The 22,897-nt window shown below is 38.6% G+C and overlaps 2 protein-coding genes across 3 annotated transcripts; both read left to right on the forward strand.

Moving 5' to 3' along the window:
- Positions 1-5,565: 5,565 nt before the first annotated feature.
- LOC110917326 (formin-like protein 20) lies at positions 5,566-10,909 on the forward strand. Of its 2 annotated transcripts, none has more exons than XM_022161902.2 (4): positions 5,566-5,890; positions 9,198-9,901; positions 10,323-10,538; positions 10,625-10,909. In XM_022161902.2, exons 2-4 carry the CDS (start codon positions 9,254-9,256, stop codon positions 10,715-10,717), a joined length of 957 nt encoding a protein of 318 aa, XP_022017594.1. In that variant the 5' UTR covers positions 5,566-5,890; positions 9,198-9,253; the 3' UTR covers positions 10,718-10,909. The 2 variants fall into 2 exon arrangements, with proteins under 2 accessions (XP_022017594.1, XP_022017593.1); XM_022161901.2 differs by lacking the exon at positions 5,566-5,890 and adding an exon at positions 7,351-7,835.
- A 4,701-nt stretch (positions 10,910-15,610) lies between these two features.
- On the forward strand, positions 15,611-17,481 carry LOC110916786 (transcription factor UNE10). The gene is made up of 5 exons (XM_022161449.2): positions 15,611-15,759; positions 15,880-16,297; positions 16,415-16,516; positions 16,617-16,682; positions 16,932-17,481. Exons 1-5 carry the CDS (start codon positions 15,746-15,748, stop codon positions 17,289-17,291), a joined length of 960 nt encoding a protein of 319 aa, XP_022017141.1. The 5' UTR covers positions 15,611-15,745; the 3' UTR covers positions 17,292-17,481.
- The last annotated feature ends 5,416 nt before the right edge of the window (positions 17,482-22,897 follow it).

Genomic DNA, 22,897 nt, shown 5'->3' on the forward strand with positions numbered 1-22,897 from the left:
TGCGATGTTTTAAGTCCAATTTAGAACGAAGCATAAAGCGAAAAATTTGCGGAAAATGAAAACTATAAAGGACCAAAGTTGAAACTAAAAAAGTTGTGAGGATAGATTGCAAAAAATAAAAAGTTTTGTGTTAAAAGTAAAAAAAAAACAAATAGTTTTGGGTTCAAAGTAATTTATAAAATACTTTTTGGTGAAAAGTAAAAAAATCAGTTTTTTTTTTGAAAAAGCCCCAAAGCCAAGGTTACAACAACCATATGCATAACCATTTTTTCTTTGAAAAACCCCCCAAAGCCAAGATTACAACACATAAGTAAAAAAAATCAAAGTGGTTAAATCGCAAAAGATGAAAACGTTTGAATTAGAAGTAAAAAATCAAATTAATCAAAGGGGTTAAATTACTAAAGATTAAAACTTTAAAATTAAATTGTCAAAGATTAAAACTTTAGGGTTAAAAAGGAAAGAAAGATTAAAAGTTTTAAACTTAAATTGTCAAAGATTAAAATTTTAAGGTAAATTGTGAAAGATTAAAACTTTAGGGTTAAAAAGGAAATTTTCTATTTTTTTTGAAAAACTCCCAAAGCCCAACTTACAACATCTATATGCACTAACATCTTGCTTATTTATAGTGTTTAATAATAATATGGGTTTATGTGTAATCAATAACATCCATTGATTAAAAATTTACATCGTCCAGATATGTTATTAAAATTTTTATAGTTAGTATGGTTTGTATCGGATCATAACTCTAGATATACCACGGCTAAGCATATTAATTAAATATTACCATGTCGATCCAAGTTTTCTATTTACTGATGATGATGATGTAATACGTTGGAAAAAAACTGTAATAGTCATTAAATTTATTATGGTTAAATATTGAAATAATGCAAGGAAAGAAAACCAATTGCATGACTTCGCTTAGGATTGTAAGCAAATAAATACCATTAAAAAAAACACAAAAGATCAAATACAAATAAAGTTAACTTACAAAACATACGAACTAAAGGAAAAAACAAAAACATGCGGTCTCATTTTCGTAATTATCAGTAACTATCAAAATTACGCTACAAATAATCCTGTAGAGTAATTTTGATCTTTTGTAGAGTAATTTTGTAAAATGTTCTTGTAGAGTAATTTTGATCTTGTAGGGTAATTATCAGTGGCGGAACTAGAATATTAATTCAGGGGTATCCTAAAATTTTTTTTTTTTACCGTGCAATCATACAATATTAAAAAAACAATAATACATAAATAAAGTAAAAAACAATACCTAATAGATTTGTCCCCTTCTTTTTTTTTCATAGCTTGAAATCGATCCATCACATCGTCGTCTTTTACTTCACTTAAAAAATCCTTTTCGACCGCACAAACCATAGCATTGTTCAAGAATTCCGGACCGATTCGATTGCGTAAATCCGTCTTCACAAGCTTCAATTTCGAAAAACATCTTTCAACGGTTGCGGTTGCCACCGGTAAAAGCAAAGCTAGCTTAACAACCCGATAAACTGTAGGACAAGAACTATGCGTTCCCGTTTCAACCATAACACGCGCAAGATCACTTATTCCATTCAAGTCTTGAAAGTTATCATCATCGCTTATTGTGTGACGAAAAGACTTAATATCACCCAAAAGACTCCCTATTTCTTGTGTAGTAAAATCATCCGGATACATCTTAGCAAACGCCAATATCTTCGATGGGTCAAACTTAGAAAAACCGTTAGAAGGATTTAAACCCGACATATTTTTTTATCAAACTAGTTGTATCATCATCATTAATTTCTTCGTATTTTCTTTTGAAAGTTCCCAATTAAAGCTTGTTTTTTGGATTTTGGTTTCGTCATAACTTCAAAGAATTCAAAGAATCAAACAATCAATTAACAATCAAAGTATCAAACTAACAACTAATCAACGACCATTAACAAATAACAATAGTCAATAAGTAACAACAACAATTATTCAATTAAACTAACTAATAAGTAATACTAATATAATATCAAACAACAATCAAACAATAAGTAAAACAATAAGTAATAATATTAATAATATAATATCAATAAGTGAAAACAACTGTCAAAGTTTCAAATGAATCAAACCTTCTGCCGTTTCTACGATTCTGTGAATGCCGCACCGCCCGCACGCCCGCAGCACAGCCACAAACCTCCGATTCTCCGAAGTTCGAACTGAAGAAAAACTTCCGGTTGGACCTGTTCTGTGATTCTTGTTCGTCTGATTGAGTGATTTTGTTCGATAGTTCGTCGACCTTTGATATCCCTTGCATTCAATCTCTGCCGCACCATAACACTAATGGGTTATTATCTTATTATTTTGGTTATTTGGGCTAACTAACATTGGGCTATTATTTGGTTTTTTGGGCCAATATAAAACAGAATTACTTGGGTTTAATATCAGTTTATAATTTTTTTTTGAGGGGTGTCCTAGTAGTTGTTGAGGGGTATCCTTAGTATAAAAATCGGGAAATTTTTTTTTTACACTAACGGTTAAAAGTTGAGCCGTAGCCCGGGCTACGCCTCATTTAACACTAGGTTCGCCCCTGGTAATTATCAAAATTACTCTACAAATGTATCAAAATTACTCTGCATCAAAATTACTTTACAAGTGAATCAAAATTACCCTGTAACTTTATCAAACAACATACAATTCAAAATTACTTTACAAATGATTTGTAGAGTAATTTTAATCTTATAGAGTAATTTTGTAAACTGATACTGAAGAGTGATTTTGATTTTGTAAAGTAATTTTGTAAATTACTCTACAAAAACATTTTACAAAATTACTCTACAAAAGATCAAAATTACTATACAAGAACATTTTACAAAATTATTCTACCAAAGATCAAAATTACTCTACAAATGATCCTGTAGAGTAATTTTGATCTTGTAGAGTAATTTTGTAAACTGATCTTGTAGAGTAATTTTGATCTTGTAGAGTAATATTGTAAATTACTCTACAAGAACATTTTACAAAATTACTCTACAAAAGATCAAAATTACTATACAAGAACATTTTACAAAATTACTCTACAAAAGATCAAAAGTACTCTACAGTATCATTTGTAGAGTAATTTTGATAATTACCCTACAAGCAGATAATTACAAAAATGTCACCGCGTGTTTTTCTCTTTTCCTTCAGTTTGTACATTTAGTACGTTAACTTTATTTGTACAATAACCGATCCCTTTTATAACATCGTCAAAAACCTCAGAATTTTGTAGAACGTTGATGTCGTTATTCGAACCAGGGATCCCAAAGAAAGCATGCCAAATCCCTAGGTCTTGAGACGCAACAGCTTCTAGAATTATTGTTGGATGTCCCTGATCGCCTCGCGTATACATTCCTCGCCAAGTGGTAGGACAATTCCGCCATGGCCAATGCATGCAATCAATGCTCCCGAGCATGCCTGGAAAACCGTGCCTTGCTTGGTGGTGTTGATACAAATTTTGGACGTAATTGTAATTTGGTTTTCGCAAATATTTTTGGCTGTAGAGCCTCACCACAAATTTGCAAAACTTGTATACACATGGTGTGTAAATAGAGATGTTTGGAGAAAGTGGGTGATTTTTTTGTATAAAAATGGTTAAATGATGTGGGTATTTATATAGGATTTAAATTAATGAATTTAGTTTTTTTTTTAAGTAGCCGTTCTAACGGCATTATTGAAGGGGCCCACCATACATTTGGCTCGTCTCCACCGTCGGGGAGAAGCCGATGAAGACGCGACGGGCCACAAGGGGCTGGTGTGGGACGACCCACCTTGATGGCGCCAGACCGGGGACGAGCCCCATATCCCTCGGTCTAAGATTGAAATATTCAACAAGGAGAAAAAAAGTTTGAACGGTTAGACTGCGGGGTATGGTGGGGCGGGGGTTGGGCTTGGGTTGGGGCATTTGTTGACACGTGGCTTGGGGTGGCAGACATGGGGCGACCCACATTTAAACAAGGTATGGTGGGGCGGGGGTTGGGGGCGTGGGTTTGGTGGGCTTCGCTAGATCTGAGCCATTGATAGTTAAATCAACGACTAGCCCAACGGCTTCTTTGGTTTGTCCAATTAGAGCCCGCCATGTCAGCTTGGCCAGACCGCCCCACGCCCGGCTTCAAACCCACGAAAAAGGGGCCACGCCCAAACCCATGCCCACCCAGGGTGGTGGCTTGGGCGTTTTCAGCCCACCCACGCCCAAACCCCCGCCCCATACCCCACAGTAATAAAATGACAAAGCAGTTTAATTGTATTGGGATATATAGGGATTAGGTTTTGAAATAAATTAACTTCCTTATCCTTTATCTTTTGTAACTAATTACCAAATTAAACATAAATTAAGGAAATTGAAAACTTTTTTTTTTAATTATTTATTTCGTAAACATGTATTTCCATTTCAATAAATTAATAATTATCGAGGAAACACTTGGCGTGTCGTAAATCATTTTGAAGTTTCCATTTCCATCGAACTAACCATTAGATGGCACGGGGTCCTTGAGACTTGAGAGCGGGTCACCATGTGTCAGCTAAGGACGGATTCGGATCGACCTCTTTAGACCATACGGTGTGAATGAGCTTGAAAATAGGGTGTTATTCGACACGTGCATGACACGTAAGCACGTCTCAGAAAAGTGGCATCATACCAAAAAAACACGTGGTGAGATGGGGCTTTGTGTCACACATGGCATACATTTTTTATAATATTTTAAATTTAAAAAACAAAGAAAACCAATAAAAACCCAACCACCCAATGAGAAACCTTCACATCACATATCACCCAACCTCCACGCCGATGCCGATGGAAAACATGCCGTCCTTCCCTGCACGCCAACAACGAGGTGGTGTAGTGTTGTGGTTGAGGTCTCCACGCCAGAAACCACGCCCCATACCGTATAGTTTTAAGGACTTCACTGGGCACATTAAACCAGTTATAGTTTGTTTGATTGTATTTTATCCAAGTGAGGTATGAAAAGAGTGAGATGTAGAGAAACGACCGGGGATGAAAATGGATCGGGTCTAGAAACATGATTTTTAAACAATCACCCATTTCATCTCTTTCCCTCCGTTACCATCTGTTAATGGGAAACCATGTCTCCATTGAATTAATCTTGAGTAAACTTCCATTTTGCTCCCTGTGGTTTGGTCAGTTGAACGGTTTTGCCCCAAACCTTTAAAAACAGACATTTTACTCCCTGATCTATAAAGCTTATCTCTATTTCACTCCCCACGCCTAACGCCATCCAATTCAACTGTTAAATCCTAGTCACATGCCTCTCACATAAGGGGCATTTTAGTCTTTTCCCACTCAAACTTTTTAATTTCCCTTTTTAATTGTCACACACTTTCTCTTTCAAGACCATTCCCCTGCATATCTCTCTGGACACCATTCCCCACACCTTTATCATCCAAATTCTCAAATCCTAATGTAATTCTCTATTATACTTCAACAACAGTAACACAAAGAATGAATCAAATTTCACAAAATATATAGTGTACTGTGTACCTTGATCATGACTGCAGAACATAGGTATTAATGTAACTTCAAATCTCACAAAACTATATATAAATTCTCTTACACAACAGTGAAAGTAATAGGGTATTGGTGTACTTCATTCAATGGGGCATTGGCACCTGTTTCTTCTTCTACAGAATAACAGGAATGATTAACGAGTAATAATCTCGACAACGTGCTTACAATCACCGGAGACTCATTAAGCTCCCCAATTCAAGCAATAATCTCGTCACTATTCATATCTCCTTTCAGACCCCAAGGTGGGTTCATAGTTAAGATTTCAAGCATAATACACCCCAACCGCCCAAATATCAGACGGAGCTTCTTGCACACCATCAATCACGACTTCAGGCGAAAATTACATCGGTGTGCCCCTCCAATAAGGTACAATTAACTTCCCCTTTTTATTCTGTTTTACCCTCTTTGCCAACCCCAAATCACCAATCTTGGCTGTGTATTGATCCGCTCCAGGGTGGTGGTGGTAGTTGTCGCGTGGAGATGGTGGAAAGGGGGTGGTGGTGGTTGTTAGGTGGGTTGGGGGTGGTGGTGGTTGTTAGGTGGGTTGGGGGTGGTGTTACAGTATATAAGTATATAAAGAGATGCAGGGAATGGTGTAGAGAGAGAGTGTGAAAATTAAAAATGGAAATTAAAAAGTTGAGTAAATTACACAGATTGTCCTTTAATTATACCCTAAATTGCAGTCTCTGCCCTTTCCCTTTAATTTGTGCAAGCCATGTCCTTTAAATAACAAATTTGCACACTCCTTGTCCTTTGCTCCAAACCCCATCCAACAACCCAGTTAAATGCACCCATGTGCCTCTCACATGATGGGTAAAATTGTAATTTATCCTCCGCTTAAACATCACCCGAATCTGAACTAACGAATCTGGAGCCCTATACCCGAACCCGAGCTGTAAACAACCACCACCACTGCCACCAGCGTCCACCACCGCAGATGGCCGCGACGCAGCCGCCGTCATCACCACCATCAGCCTCCATCATCATCATCAACAGCATCTATTATTACCACATACTCGCTTATCAGCAAAATAGAGAAAAAAAGGAACGAGAGGTGAGGGGATTTACCGGAAAATCTGTCGGTGAAAAGCTCCACCGCCGTCGTAGCGGCGTTTCTGGTCACCGGAGCGACGACTCCGTCCTCTGCACATCGCCGCACCACCATAAAGGGGTGACCGGCACTACTTCTCCATCCCAATCGCTCTCTCTCTCGCTGTTTCTCTCTCTACAAGCCGCCGTCGTAGCGGCGTTTCTGGTCACCGGAGCGACGACTCCGTCCTCTGCACATCGCCGCACCACCATAAAGGGGTGACCGGCACTACTTCTCCATCCCAATCGCTCTCTCTCTCGCTGTTTCTCTCTCTACAAGCCTCTCTCTCTCTTCGATCTCTCTATCTCCGTCATATCCAGTCCGGTGTGGGTGTGAGGGGGGTGTAAGAGGTGAGGGTTGGGTGTGTGTGAAGCCGATCGGGCTACCGGCGCCAGCGGCTGGCCTGGGTATTGCCGGTCATACGAAGAGAAGAGAAATAGGAAGGATAGATCGAGTGGAGGTGGGTGATGGCCGATTTTGTGCTTCAAATGGAAAAGATGAAGTTCTGATTATCTATTTATGTGTGTATGTTAGGTTGCAGGGAGGAAGAAAGACTCCAGAGGTTTTAAAAGGTAGGTGGAGGGTAAATTACAATTTTACCCATTATGTGAGAGGCACATGGGTGCATTTAACTGGGTTGTTGGATGGGGTTTGGAGCAAAGGACAAGGAGTGTGCAAATTTGTTATTTAAAGGACATGGCCTGCACAAATTAAAGGGAAAGGGCAAGGACTGCAATTTAGGGTATAATTAAAGGACAATCTGTGTAATTTACTCTAAAAAGTTTTAGTAGGAAAAGACTAAAATGTCCCTCATGAGAGGGGCATGTGACCAGGATTTAACAGTTGAATTGGATGACGTTAGGGGCGGGAAGTGAAATAGAGATAAGCTTCATAGATCAGGGAGTAAAATGTCCGTTTTTAAATGTTTGGGGCAAAACCGTTAAAGTGGCCAACCCACAGGGAGCAAAATGGAAGTTTACTCATTAATCTTTCCTCCGTTATCACCTAACTTTTATATATCACAAATCTTGAACCGGGGATCGAATTCGTCAATTAAAGTTTAGCAGGTGTTAATTGGAAATGGAAATCGCCAGAATGGAGATCGATCTAGGGATTATATCTTCAACAATTTTGGTTCCAAGACATTGATGGCGCTGTTCAAACGCTTAGTTTCCATGAGGCCACCGGATGGACTCATTGAGATGTCTGAGAAAGTTTACCGTACGTATCTCCTAATTATTAACACAAAATGTTTACCTTCAAATGGGAAATGCTTGAAAGTTTTTTTTTATATAGTAATCTGAGACCCTATTGTATTTTCTGTTAGGTTTTTTTTTTTTTTTTGAAAAACTTCATTAACAAACGCAACCGACCCCAAACAGGCCGGCCCAACCGGAACTACAACAAAATTACATATTTACAAAAGAGCACCAATCTTTCCACTCAATACCTTTGTGCTTCGATCTATTCGAAAACCATAAAAAACCTAAAGCTTTAACCTCACTTAAAATACTTTCGATCATGATCGGCGAGTTAGAGAACAAAGCATTATTCCTAGCGCGCCAAAGACACCAACAAGTGATAATGAATTAATGATGATACCTTGCACTGCCTCTTTCTTCCTTTCTGAACCTCTTAAAACCGAATGGTAGTCAAGAAGATCTCTGGTCAAGAAAGCAAAAATATTAGGAATTTTACACCACGAACTGATACCGTTCCAAACCGTCGATGCGATGAAACAAGAAGTAAAAAGATGCTCTGTGTTCTCATCCTCGGACCTGCATAAAGGACACAAAGAATCTTCTATGTAGATGTTCATTTTCCTTAACGCATCTCTTGTCGGAATCCTATCCATCTCCATACGCCACGCATGAATGTTGCATTTTGCCGGCGTCCAACGGCACCAATCCAGCACAAAGCTGTTAACAGCCTCATAATCTGAATATAACATTTTTTTTACAGCTTTAACAGTGAATTCCCCATCTGAGCCAGCCGACCACATCCATTTGTCAACCCCATCCACGAGCTGGACATTATCCAGCAGCCGCGTTAGCTGCTGAAGACTGTTCAACAAACCCGAATCAGTAATCGAAGATCTCCATTCCCACTTCAATTCGGAGACTCCATCAACACTGGAAACCCGGTCAACCACCATACATTTTTTGTTTATCTCTAACCCAAATAATTCAGGAAATCTCTCCTTTAAAGGCTCGTTAGTGATCCACGGGTCAAGCCAAAAGCGTATCTCCTTGCCATTTCCTAAACCTCCTTTTAAATAATTTTTTATGTGACGCCCACCGACTTTAGTAGAGATGCATACCTTGGCGATGTTATTCCAAGTGCCACTCAAAGTTTTCTTGAACGGGATACACTCCCACCCCACCCTACTAGAGTGAAAAGCGTCGATGACTTTCCTCCATAAGTTGTTCGTCTCCTTCTTGTATCGCCATCCCCATTTAATCAATAAAGCTATGTTAACCTCACGGAGTTTGTTTATATCTGTTGCCTTGTTTTCACAGGCTAGTGTTATTTAATGATTTTATTGAGATTACTGTGAATAAACTCGTTGAAAATCATTTGCAGTTTTCAATTGCTGCATCTCAACTAAAGTACTTAAAGAAGATGAGTACAAGGTCTACATGGCTAGCACTGTGGCAGATCTTCAAGCCCGTTATTCCGGCTTATCTTTCATGGTTTTTAACTTTAAAGAAGGTGACACAAGGACCCAAATATCAGACATATTATCCCAGTACGATATGACGGTAATGGAGTACCCTCAGCAATATGAAGGGTGCCCAATCTTACCACTACAAGTGATTCATCACTTTTTGAGACGTAGTGAAAGCTGGCTCTCGGTAGAGGGTCAACAAAACGCGCTTCTATTGCACTGTGAAAGGGGCGGGTGGCCTGTGCTTGCATTTATGCTTGCAGCTCTGGTTTTATTTAGAAAACAATATAGTGGCGAACAAAAGACTCTTGAAATATTCTATAAATTTGTTCCTAGAGAGCTTCTTCGTCTTTTAACACCTTTTAATTCGCAACCTTCTCAACTGAGGTATCTTCAGTACATATCCGGGAGAAATTTGGGTTCTGATTGGCCGTCATCAGACACATTGTTAGATTTGGATTGTATCATACTTAGATTTCTTCCTTTGTTTGGTGAAAAGGGTTGTAGACCTGTAATTCGAATCTATGGTCAAGATTCATCTTCATCAACAACCAATATGGGCTCTACGCTTTTGTTTACATCCCCCAAAACCGAAGAACAAGCCCACTACTATCAACCAGTAAGTTTCTCTACCAGTCAGTTAAGAGATATTTCTTCATTATATAGCTAATCAGAATCAGATGGCACTACTAGAAAAATTAAAATTTCTGACACCATTTTCCGTAAGAAATGCGTCACAACTCGCGATTTTCTACGAATTTGTGACAAAATGCATATGTAGGAAAACCACTTGTAGGAAACTGGTTTCTTACGCATTTTCTACGCATTTTCCTACCCATTTCTGACAGAAAAGGGCTGTCACAAATTGCTACACATTTTCTACGCATTTTCCTACCCATTTAACGGAAGTTAATTTTTAATTTTTGCTACACAATTGTCATGAAATTTAATTTTTATATTTTTTCAGTTGTTTGAAAGTGTCACAAATCCTGATCATTTACGTAATTAGTTCATATAATCTTATGACTTTGTGATTGCAGGACGAGTGTAAATTGGTGAAAATCGATATTCATCAGCGTGTTCAAGGAGATGTGGTACTTGAATGTATACAATTGGACGATGTTAGGGAGGAAATGATATTTAGAGTAATGTTTAACACGACATTTGTGCGAAATAATGTGCTTAAATTGAGTTTAGATGAAGTTGATGTTATGTGGGATGCAAGAGATCAGATGCCAAAGAATTTTGAAGCAGAGGTAGGCCTTTTTGTTCTTTTTCCGCGCTGAATTTACTGTTATTTTGGAAACACAAGACGTTGAATACATACTTATATATGTATCAGGTATGCTTTGAAAACAAGAATGAAGAGTTTTTTGACGTAGAAGAGATTTTTAGTGACACGGTTGATGCGCAAGATGGTCTTTTACCGAAATAAATTAAGGTGGATGCTGAAAATGGTGATATAGTCTTGAAGGAAGAATCAAAGACTAGATGAAAATGCTTCTCTCCCAAGGGTCTTCTTTAACGCCTAGTTTTCTTTAGCGTGTTATTTTTTTCTTTTTCTTTTTTTTTAAAGTTGTGAATAAAGATCGCATGAAAGTATATGTTTCTAAGTATATATCTCTATTTATAGACCAAAACACGTACGTACAAAGAGTATCCTTGCTCTCCAAATCTTAACGCCAGAAGAACAACTCTAACTTATCTAATGGATAGTGGTTTTCATTAAATAACCAAGAACAATATGTAATGATATCCATTGTATACTGTCAGATTCTATAGAAATTTGAAGATTACACCTCTTGATATTCATCTAACGATATTTCCATGGGTCAGGTCTTTATCTAGATACAATTTGACCCGATATGTTTACAACGTATGATGATCCAATCAATCAAAACTATGTTCCAATACCTTTAATTCTTGCAGCAGCTTCGTTGGCAAGATCTTTCCAACACCTGCATATAAAGGATGATTAGTATTCTCAAAATACATAATGACTTTATCCAATACTTATTCAACTTTTCATGTTTCTACAAAATCCAAAACTTCTGATATGTTTTGATATGTTTCTACATAATGAAGCGGCGATGAAGGAGTTGATGGATGCTAAAAAGAAACAAGTAGACGAGTCTATCACGTTGGTGCATGATCAACACAAGAGTGTAAAGCGAATGATGTTTGACCAGGACGTTGAGACGTTTACTAAGTCGTATGATCTTCTACAAGGTCGGCTAAGAGAGCTTGTTATACAATGTAAACGTGAAATAGCCGAAACATATGGTTGGCCAATAGAAGAGATAGATGAATGAAGTTCTTTTTATTAAATTATCGTATTTTTTTTGTTTGAATCATGTATTTTTTTTTCTAATTTTTTGATTTAAAAAAATAAAAAGTTTTAGGATAGTTGAAAGGAGTGTTACCAGTGTACACTGTTAATAACTTATTAATTAATCAAGGGACACCCCCTCCACCCTCAGATTATGCGTAGTATTTAGTTGTCTAAAAATGCAAAAGTTTCTATCATGTCACTGCCGCATAGGCAGGCATAGGCAGTTGGTTTATAACTACACCCTTAAAAATTTGTAGTGATTTAACTAAAAAAAATAAATAAAAGAAAAAAAATAGAAAAATGAAGTGATTGGTTGCAGTTGGTGGACCCCCTTGATGAGTTGGTGGACCCCCTTGATGAAGCTCTCAGTGCCTCAGTAGTGCCCCATTTTGGCTCCCCCGTAGCAATGTTTAACGCCTAGTTTGGCTGAGGTGGCGAAGGCGCGATTCTAGCTTGCTTACTCTTTATTGCCCCTACTTGTTGATTAATTAATAAGTTTTTAAGAGAAAATCATAGTATTTGTTTTTTATACTTTAAAATCTCATCGTACTTCTTTCATTCATGAAACGCTTGCTTAAAATCTCATCGTAGACGAAACTACATGTAATAATCGTGTATCTAGCTATATTTAATTCTATTAAATGCATTAAGTTTAATAAAATCTATAGATTGATTCCATAACTCATTTAAAAAAAACATACAAGAGAAAGATCAATATGAACCGGTAGCCAATGGCAGAGATTGAACGAAAACTTAATGGGGAGCGGACCCTCAAAATCCAAATTGATGGGGGCCGGACTCTTAAAAATCCAATATTTTGCATTAAAAATTCAAAAAATTCAGTAAAATTAACAATCCCGTAACAACGCATGGGTCTTAAATACTAGTTAAAATTAGTTATGAACAAAGACAAGAACTTGACATAAAAAAAGGAACAAATCATAAACATGCACAAAGAATATGATGATTGAAAAGAAAAGAAGCCAAACACAAAAAAAAATATATCCACTTCTCCCCACATGACAGTTGAGTCCACCCTAAGATTATGTGTAGTATTTGAATTGTCTAAAAATGCAAAAGTTTCTATCATGTCACTGCCGCATAGACAGACATACATAGTTGGGATATAACTACACCCTTAAAATTTTGTAGTGATTTAACTAAAAAAGTAAATAAAAGAAAAAAAATAGAAAAATGAAGTGATTGGTTGCAGTTGGTGGACCTCCTTGATGAAGCTCTCAGTGCCTCAGTAGTGCCCCATTTTAGCTCCCCCTAGCAGTGTTTAACGCCTAGTTTTGCTGAGGTGGCGAAGGCGCGATTCTAGCTTGCTTACTCTTTATTGCCATACTTGTTGATCAATTAATAAGCTTTTAAGAGAAAATCATAGTATTTGTGTTTTTATACTTAAACATCTCATCGTACTTCTCACTCATGAAACGCTTGCTTAAAATCTCATCGTTGATGAAACTACATGTAATAATCGTGTATCTAGCAATATTTAATTCTATTTAATGTATTAAGTTTAATAAAATCTATAGATTGATTCCATAACTCATTTAAAAAAAACATACAAGAGAAAGATCAATATGAACCGGTAGCCAATGGCAGAGATTGAACGAAAACTTAATGGGGAGCGGACCCTCAAAATCCAAATTGATGGGGGCCGGACTCTTAAAAATCCAATATTTTGCATTAAAAATTCAAAAAATTCAGTAAAATTAACAATCCCGTAACAACGCATGGGTCTTAAATACTAGTTAAAATTAGTTATGAACAAAGACAAGAACTTGACATAAAAAAAGGAACAAATCATAAACATGCACAAAGAATATGATGATTGAAAAGAAAAGAAGCCAAACACAAAAAAAAAAATATCCACTTCTCCCCACATGACAGTTGAGTCCACCCTAAGATTATGTGTAGTATTTGAATTGTCTAAAAATGCAAAAGTTTCTATCATGTCACTGCCGCATAGACAGACATACATAGTTGGGATATAACTACACCCTTAAAATTTTGTAGTGATTTAACTAAAAAAGTAAATAAAAGAAAAAAAATAGAAAAATGAAGTGATTGGTTGCAGTTGGTGGACCTCCTTGATGAAGCTCTCAGTGCCTCAGTAGTGCCCCATTTTAGCTCCCCCTAGCAGTGTTTAACGCCTAGTTTTGCTGAGGTGGCGAAGGCGCGATTCTAGCTTGCTTACTCTTTATTGCCATACTTGTTGATCAATTAATAAGCTTTTAAGAGAAAATCATAGTATTTGTGTTTTTATACTTAAACATCTCATCGTACTTCTCACTCATGAAACGCTTGCTTAAAATCTCATCGTTGATGAAACTACATGTAATAATCGTGTATCTAGCAATATTTAATTCTATTTAATGTATTAAGTTTAATAAAATCTATAGATTGATTCCATAACTCATTTAAAAAAACATACAAGAGAAAGATCAATATGAACCGGTAGCCAGTGGCGGAGATTGAACGAAACTCAATGGGGAGCGGACTCTCAAAATCCAAGTCAATGGGGCCGGACTCTTAAAAATCCAATATTTTGCACTAAAAATTTCAAAAAAAAATCGATAAAATTAACACTACGAGCGAAAAATCGGTGAGGGCGGGGCACCGCCGGCCCCAATAAAGCTTCGCCAATGCCCGTAGTATTTAATTGATAACAATGATCCAGTCATGTCATATCGAAGCTCTTTAAAATCACAAGAATCATCATTTCTAGCTGGTTTACGAGGTTGATCATGCGAGTTATGTTGTGCAACATTGCTACTTTATGGCCCTACTATATATTTAAAAAAATTAGAAAAACAAGAATAATTTTGGTAAAAGGCAGGTCCAAGCTCAAACCATGAACCAAAGTCTAAACCAGGATTTTCAAACCATTAACGTATAAATCATAAAAATTAGAAAAACAAGAATAATTTTGGTAAAAGGCAGGTCCAAGTTCAAACCATGAACCAAAGTCTAAACCAGGATTTTCAAACCGTTAACGTATAAATCATAAAAATTAGAAAAACAAGAATAATTTTGGTAAAAGGCAGGTCCAAGTTCAAACCATGAACCAAAGTCTAAACCAGGATTTTCAAACCGTTAACGTATAAATCATAAAAATTAGAAAAACAAGAATAATTTTGGTAAAAGGCAGGTCCAAGTTCAAACCATGGACCAAAGTCTAAACCAGGATTTTCAAACCGTTAACGTATAAATCATAAAAATTAGAAAAACAAGAATAATTTTGTTTGGTTTAACAATCACGCAACAACGCATGAGTCTTAAATACAAGTTAAAATTAGTTAGACCATGTGTAGTGGGCGTGATTTTTAAAAAAAAATTGAAAAATAACGCCCCAAAACGCTCCCCCATCCACTACACTAGGCGTTATAATAAAAAAAAATTCAAAAAATTGACCCTTGGCGTTATAATGAAAACGCTGCATGCTATAATGCCCATCCAATGGTTGCTTTTTCCATGTTTGACTAGCCAATAGCATTTAGGTTGCTTTTTCTTTTTTTTTTTTTTTTAATAATTGGAAGGGGCATTATTTGGGCATTATCTCCACTACACCACTTTATGCTATAATGCCCCATGCTGACTGGGTTGCCACGTATCGGATAATGCCCCATGGTGAGGGCATTATAACAAGTTACCACTACACATGGTCTTATGAACAAAGACAAGACCTTGACATAAAAAAAAAAGGAACAAATCATAAACATGCAACAAGAATATGATGATTGAAAAGAAAAGAAGCCAAACACAAAAAAAATATCCACTTCTCCCCACATGACAATTGAGTCCACCACATTAACTAATCTGGTCCATCACAAGTTCACAACATGGATCAGAAAATCCCTGCTGGGACCCACTAAACCCCCCATGGCCCCACCAAATTAAAAGCAGATGTACAAGTCTGGTTTATATTTGACCTCAAGTTAAGTGGAGAATCCCAAATTGGAATCTGATAACACCAAAAAGAAAAGCAAAAACAAGAAAAAGAAAGATAAAGATTTCTTTTTAGATAAAACCTTTTTTTTTTCTTTTTTTTTCTTATGCTACATAGAGCATGTCTTGCAAGTTGTAAGTTGCAATTTGCAAACTACAAGTGACTGTGTGTGTAAAATGACATTTTCAAGGTTAGTTATAGCATGAGAAGATTGATGTTAAACACACAAGATATCATCATCTTTTTTTTTTCATTTTTAGAAATGGGTATAAAAGTAATTTACTTGCTCTTTGTTTGTGTGGATTTTCAGGCTTAGTGACTATGGAGTTGCAGAAATAACATGGGAAAATGGTCAACCAGCCATGCATGGGTGTGGAATAACCAATGAAACACTAGAATCCATTGTTCATCATGCTACAACATGTTACAACCCAAGTGAAAATCAACAAGTTGACCTACAAACAAGTCAAAATATACAAACAACACACAACATAAGCTCCAATGTTGCATCTTCTAGTGGCGCAGGCCCGAGTTACCGAAAGAAACGGCCCAGATCATCTGCAACTGTCCATGATCAATGTGCAAGAAAGTTGGGTTTGCAAGAAGATAATATTAGCAATAGCAAAGATAATGACACTACAATGATGACATGGCCCTCACCCGACTCGACGAATCAGAGCTTGAAGAGTAAAAACACGGATGATGACTCTGCTTGTCAACATGGATGGGTAAAAAGATTCAACTTTTTGATGAAAAATGGATGTTTGAGAACTTGGTATTTATTAAAAACTGTAAAGAATTCAGAATTAGTACATTATTCATCATTTTTTTTTGTATTTGAACAGAAGAATCAAGAAGAAGAAGAAAGCCGGAATGAGGGTGACACAATTCGATCGCAATCAAGTCGGCCAAGTAGAGCTGCAGCTATTCATAACCAATCTGAGCGGGTAATTTGTTTAAAAGTTTATTAATTAATGAAAGTAATTAAATAACTTTAAAACTTTTGAATCGTCTAGTGTGATCTTACACGGTATGTCATTATTTTAGAGACGAAGAGAAAGGATTAACCAGAAGATGAAAGCTCTACAGAAGCTGGTGCCTAATGCTAATAAGGTCAGTTCTTTGTGCTGTTTGACTTTTGAAGTCAATCCTACCAGATCCTTTTTTCAAAATTCATCTTCATCTTTTTAAAAACACAATACTAAGGCCTTTATACATGTAGCAAATAGCTTAAGTTAAAGGGGTTGTCAAAAAGAATTAAAAAAAAAAAATCATCACTCTTTGTTCAAATTGGAGTTATAACTTAGTCTTTTTGACCTCATAAGTCAACAAAAGTATCTAAATTTGGGAACTGTTATATAGACGGATAAAGCTTCGATGTTGGACGAAGTGATAGATTACTTAAAGAAGCTACAAACACAAGTGCAGTTAATGAAAAGCATGTTGATTCCACCACCACAAATGATGATACCGGTACCCCTACAATTGCAACAACCGCAACACCACCTTCAGATATCAATGCTAGCGCAAATGGGCATGGGGTTAGGCTTTCAGATGGGTATGCCCCTGCCACTTCAGCATCCTTTCATGGTCCCACAAACAATGGCTAGCCCCTGGTCACACACAATCCACAATCACCCGTCCACCAACACTACAAATCCTTTCACCGATCCTCATGGTGTGTTTCCAGCACAAGTATGTCAAGAATCGGAAAGGCGGTAGTTCATGTTTGACCTTTTGTAGTCAAACATCTAGTTTTCAACTCCAGTTGGTGATCAAAGTCTTCTTTTTGTGCAGCATATGAACACGAATGAGTGATAATAAGCAAAAGTATCTTGTTCTTATTACTAATGTTTATTACAACTATATATGCATTATGTGTTGATCATTTAAAAGTCTTTTTTTGTGTATCTATTCCTAGTATCACTCGTGTTGATATTTGTTATGTTTTATCAAATTACAATAGAACCAAAAGGCAGGTTATACTCGTGGCAAATTGTGTTTCTTCATGAAAGATATGATCATTAGTGCGCATAGTATAACACTACAACCCACAAAGAAAGACTGCTGATAAATGATGCAGATTGAACATGCACAACTAAAGACCTTATGAAACATGCAATCTATCATGATTCAGGCCAATTATAGTCACTAAGTTTTAGGGGTTATGCATGTAGAGCACCGGACTTGATATCATTCACTCGATGATTTTCGATCCAGGTCGGGTCACATAATGAAAATATAATACCAAATTAACTAGAGAATAAATAATTGTAAACTAGTATTAACCCCCGCGCGCGCACGCGCGCGTTGCAGTGGGGGCATAAAACCACGCCAATTAGCACCAATGTCACACAACCGCCAACATTGAAGTTGCGACGTGTTAATGCATAGAAATTAGACTTAAACACAAAACATAGAATATAATGACTAAGTCGATTTAGGACCCTTGCGTTGCGACAGACCTGTCAAATGAGGAAAAATAGGCGATGTAATAACATTAATGTGACACTCGAGGTTTTTCCGAACGATCACCTTGTAATATTTTGTGTGTATATGTATATTATTAAATGGAAACGTGATTTTTACATGATGTGTGTGATATGTACGTATTATGTATGTATTTATATGAGAGCCGAAACCACGACCCGAGACCATGACTCGCAACCGGGCGGTTGCGAGTGGGCCGCTTGGTCTCGAGTGGGCCTTGGGCCGTAACCGGTTTGGGCCGAAACCCTTGGCTTATGTTGGACCCCCTAGTATATATATCCCACCTTTCCCCCACTTCTTTCATTTTACACACCAACACACCCCTTAAACTCTCTCATTAGAAACCCTCTCCAAACACCACTTCTCTCCTTCTCTTTTCGGTTCAAGCTTGGATCCCGGACAAGAAACTCGGACACTTCATCTCCTCGGCTTCTTCCTTTATTTCGGCTCATTCTTCTCCTTTTCAACCGGTTAGTGATTATTATGTGCATAGGGTTTATATTGTTGTATGAACTAGATTTTTATGCATGTTTGGTTAGAAATATTATGCTTGGTTAGAAATACTATGCATGATTCTTAGGAAGATTGTGAAGTTTTGACTATGTGTGTTAAACCTTATGTATGATACTTGCTAACATGCTTAAATGGTTATGGAATAATGGTTTAAGGATGTTTAGGGCCAACCGAGTTATGTTAATGCCACTAAGTGTATGTTTTACTTGTTCTTGCATATAAATCTTGTTAGAAATAGGTGATTTTCGGTCCAAAAATGTGTGATTATGTTGGCATGAAAACCCTAGAAATTATGAACATAGGATGAACTTGTTGAATGTGGGTTGAAGATTTCAAATAAGGCAAAGTTTGATCTATTTTTACTACTAGTCAAATGAGGAAAAGTGTTTGTAGAAATCTTATTGGTAGTTTCCGGATTAGGGTCTGAATTCTCGGTACAATTTGGACTGTCTTTTCTGCATCATCACGTGTACATGAAAGTGACAGATTACGACTCGCAACGACGGCATTACGACTCGAAACCACACGGTTGCGACTCGCAACCAAAGCATGACAAGTCGAAACCTCGAGATTGCGACTCGAGACCACGCCGTTGCGACTCGCAACCAAAACGTGATAACTCGAGATCACGGTTGCGACTCGCAACCACAGCATGACAAGCCGAAATCTCCTGGTTGCGACTCGAGACCAGCTGGTTGCGAGTGGGCTGTTCATTTTAGTTATTGGGCCATACTGTGTTGGACTATCTGTTAAATGGACTTTGTGGTGCTGTGTTCTGTTTGACTGTGTTACTGTTAGGGCCGGCCCAATAACCCCATGACTGTTTACTTATATGCGTGTTACGTACCTGTATGTGTTTTACGTGAATGCTTGTATACCGAACCTGACCTATGCCGGTAACCATGTTAGGACGTGGTGACCAACGTGATTGACAAGTAACCTAAACCTACCGAGCAACCCAAGGTGAGTTCACAACTTAAAAGCATGCGTCCCGGTGGTTTGGGACACGAGACTAACAACCCTATCCCCTGGTAAAAGGGGATACCATTTACATACCTTCCCTAGTTTTCGGGAACAAAACTTACTTTTCCTTCCCGGGTATTGGGAAACCTTTTGGTTAATTACTGTTTATACGGATTGCAACTAACGGCACTAAACGAAACTCTATCACTCAAGTCCCTACTACAAATACCGATTAGTCGCCGGGTTAGGCGAGCGGGTTATTAGTTGATAGCGCTATTTAGGTGTTTACCAGCCTCACACCGTGCCCTGGTTTGGGACGGTCGTGAACTAATGTACTCAGAAATCCGTCAATGATGATAGAACATTGACATCGGGGCATCCTGCGGATACGCAACGGTTACCTAGTGTTCGGTATTGGAAAAACAGTTTAGTCGCTAACTTTTGGGGTAGCTCCCAGGGCATGTATAAACGGATAAATTAACCGGTGAAACAAAGTTTTTGGTAATTAAAACTGGACAACTAGTGGACTCACTCAGCATTATTGTTGACCCCTTACTGCATGCTTTGCAGGTAACCAGTGACGAAGGAGCTTGCAGCTTGGGGACGTGTAGTGTCTGTTCACCCTTGTGTTGGGTGTTACCATATTTTGAATCTTGAACTTTGTTTTAAACTACCTTACTTATGCTTCCGCTACTTATCACTGTTTTGAACTTAGAACTTTAAACTCTGAACTTAATATTTGCTAAGCTTATGATTGGTAAGTATTACTTTTGTTATCAACTTAAGTATTCGGTATAATTGGTGGCTGGATCCTGGTCAGTCACGCCCCCGAAGCGGGTGTTATCCGCAGGTGGATTTTGGGGGTGTGACAGATTGGTATCAGAGCCATTGGTTATAGTGAACTTGGTTTTAAAAAGGGGGAAAAATCTTTTTGGAGAAAACCAGACTATAACCCGTGACTCGTAACGACACTACACTCCAAGTGCAAGGCTCGGCACATTCGACTTCATAGCTCGGACCAGTGTTTACTTGTTTGCTTTATGTTTCCTGTTATGATATACGTACTAGTGTGCCTAAACTAGATAGATACGCCTCTCTCTTCTATCTCATTCTCGCTACACTACGACATCACACTCATACTGTGTTTTCTGGTTATGAAGACAATGAGTGGACGCGGAAGAGGAAACATTAATATGACGCAGGCTCAGTTCACTAACCTGCTCAACACTGTGGCTGCAGCTTTCGCAGCTCACCCTATAGGTAAGCTCGTTGTTTTAGGATGTTTAGATCCTACCGCCACATCGACTTTTCGCCTCTAAACCTATACGCTTCGCTTCTCACGAACAGGTCAGCATGCACCTGCGCAACCACCAGTGTGTACTTTCAAAACTTTCATGGATTGCAAGCCTCTCCCTTTCAACGGCACGGAGGGTGCCATAGGTCTTCTGCATTGGATTGAGAAGATTGAAGCTGTTTTTGCTGTTTGTGAGTGTCCCCCTGCGAACTGGGTGAAGTTTGCTACTGCTACGCTTGAAGGGAGCGCACTTTCTTGGTGGAAGGCGCAAATTCAGATGTTCGGATTAGAAACCGCAAATGCTACTGCGTGGGAGGATTTCAAGGACATGATTAAGGATGAATACTGTCACCGGGATGATATCCACAAGCTTGAGAACGAGTACTATGAACTCAAGATGGTTGGGTCGGAAATTGAAACCTACACCAAGCTGTCTAATGATTATGCTGCTCTTTGCCCAAACCTGTCTCGACCTATGTACCGAAGGATCGAACTGTACATCAAGGGTTTGGCTCCAGAAATTCGAAGCCATGTCACTTCAGCCAACCACACTACCATTCAGCCGATTGTTCGACTTGCTCACAAACTTACTGATCAGGCTGTAGAGGAGGGCAGGTTGCCCAAAAGGATCAGTGCTACGGTCGGAACTTCTAGTGACAACAAACGTAAGTGGGAAGGAAGTCAAAGCAAGGATGCTAACCCCACTCAGGCCCCAGCACAGCAAAGGAAAACGGATAACAACAAGGGCACTCAGCAACAGGGTGGCTACCGGGGAAGCTACCCAAAGTGCAACAAGTGTAACAGACACCACAACGGGGCATGTAACAAGGGCCAGTGTCCGCGATGCCACAAGATGGGGCACGAAGCCAAGGATTGTAGGAGCCAGTTCCCAGCCAGACAGAATCAGCAACAACCACAACAGCAACAGCAGCAGGGAAACGACCGAGCATGTTTTAAATGTGGGGCAACAGGGCATTTTAAGAAGGATTGCCCTGAACTGAATCAGAACCGCAACAATAATCAGGGAGCTGGGAACAACAATCAAAACAACAATGCTGGGAATGGTGCTAGAGGAAGAGCTTTTGTGATTGGAGCTGGAGAAGCAAGGAATGACCCCAATGTTGTAACGGGTAAGTTCCTACTCGATGATCGTTATGTTTCTGTGTTATTTGATTCCGGTGCCGATGCTAGTTATGTATCCCTACGTATTAGTAAGAAGCTTAAGCGTCCGCTTTCGTTACTAAGTTCTCCTCATATCGTCGAGTTAGCTAATGGTAGAAACATCGAGGCCTCACATGTTGTCAAAGGCTGCAAACTAGAGTTGTCTGGTCAGACATTTAGCATCGACCTTTTCCTTGTTACTCTTGGAAGCTTCGACGTCGTTATTGGTATGGATTGGTTATCCAAGCATCGCGCTGAGATCCTCTGTCAGGAGAAAGCAGTTCGTATTCCTCGTCGATCTGGCAAACCCCTCATTGTACAAGGTGGCAAAAGTGGAGAAATCTCCGGCGTTATCTCTTTCTTGAAGGCCCAGAAGTGTTTACGAAAAGGGCACACTGCTGTCTTAGCACTCGTCACCAACACGCAGGAAAAGGAAAAGAGGATTGAAGACTTTCCAGTAGTGCGCGACTATCCCGAGGTATTTCCGGAGGAATTACCTGGACTCCCTCCACATCGTCAGGTCGAATTCCAAATCGAGCTAGCTCCCGGAGCAGCGCCTATAGCTCGTGCGCCCTATCGACTAGCCCCCGCAGAATTGAAGGAACTCTCGACGCAACTACAAGAACTTTTGGATAAAGGATTTATCCGTCCTAGTTCATCACCCTGGGGAGCACCGGTACTCTTTGTTAAGAAGAAGGATGGCACGTTCCGAATGTGTATTGATTATCGTGAGTTGAACAAGGTCACCATCAAGAATCGTTACCCTCTCCCGCGAATCGACGACCTATTCGATCAATTGCAAGGATCAAGCTACTACTCTAAGATTGACCTGCGATCAGGCTACCATCAGTTAAGGGTCCGTAATGAAGACATCTCCAAGACCGCATTCAGAACTCGTTATGGTCAT

This window comes from Helianthus annuus, chromosome 16 (assembly GCF_002127325.2).
Source record: "Helianthus annuus cultivar XRQ/B chromosome 16, HanXRQr2.0-SUNRISE, whole genome shotgun sequence".
Taxonomy (NCBI): Eukaryota; Viridiplantae; Streptophyta; class Magnoliopsida; order Asterales; family Asteraceae; genus Helianthus; species Helianthus annuus.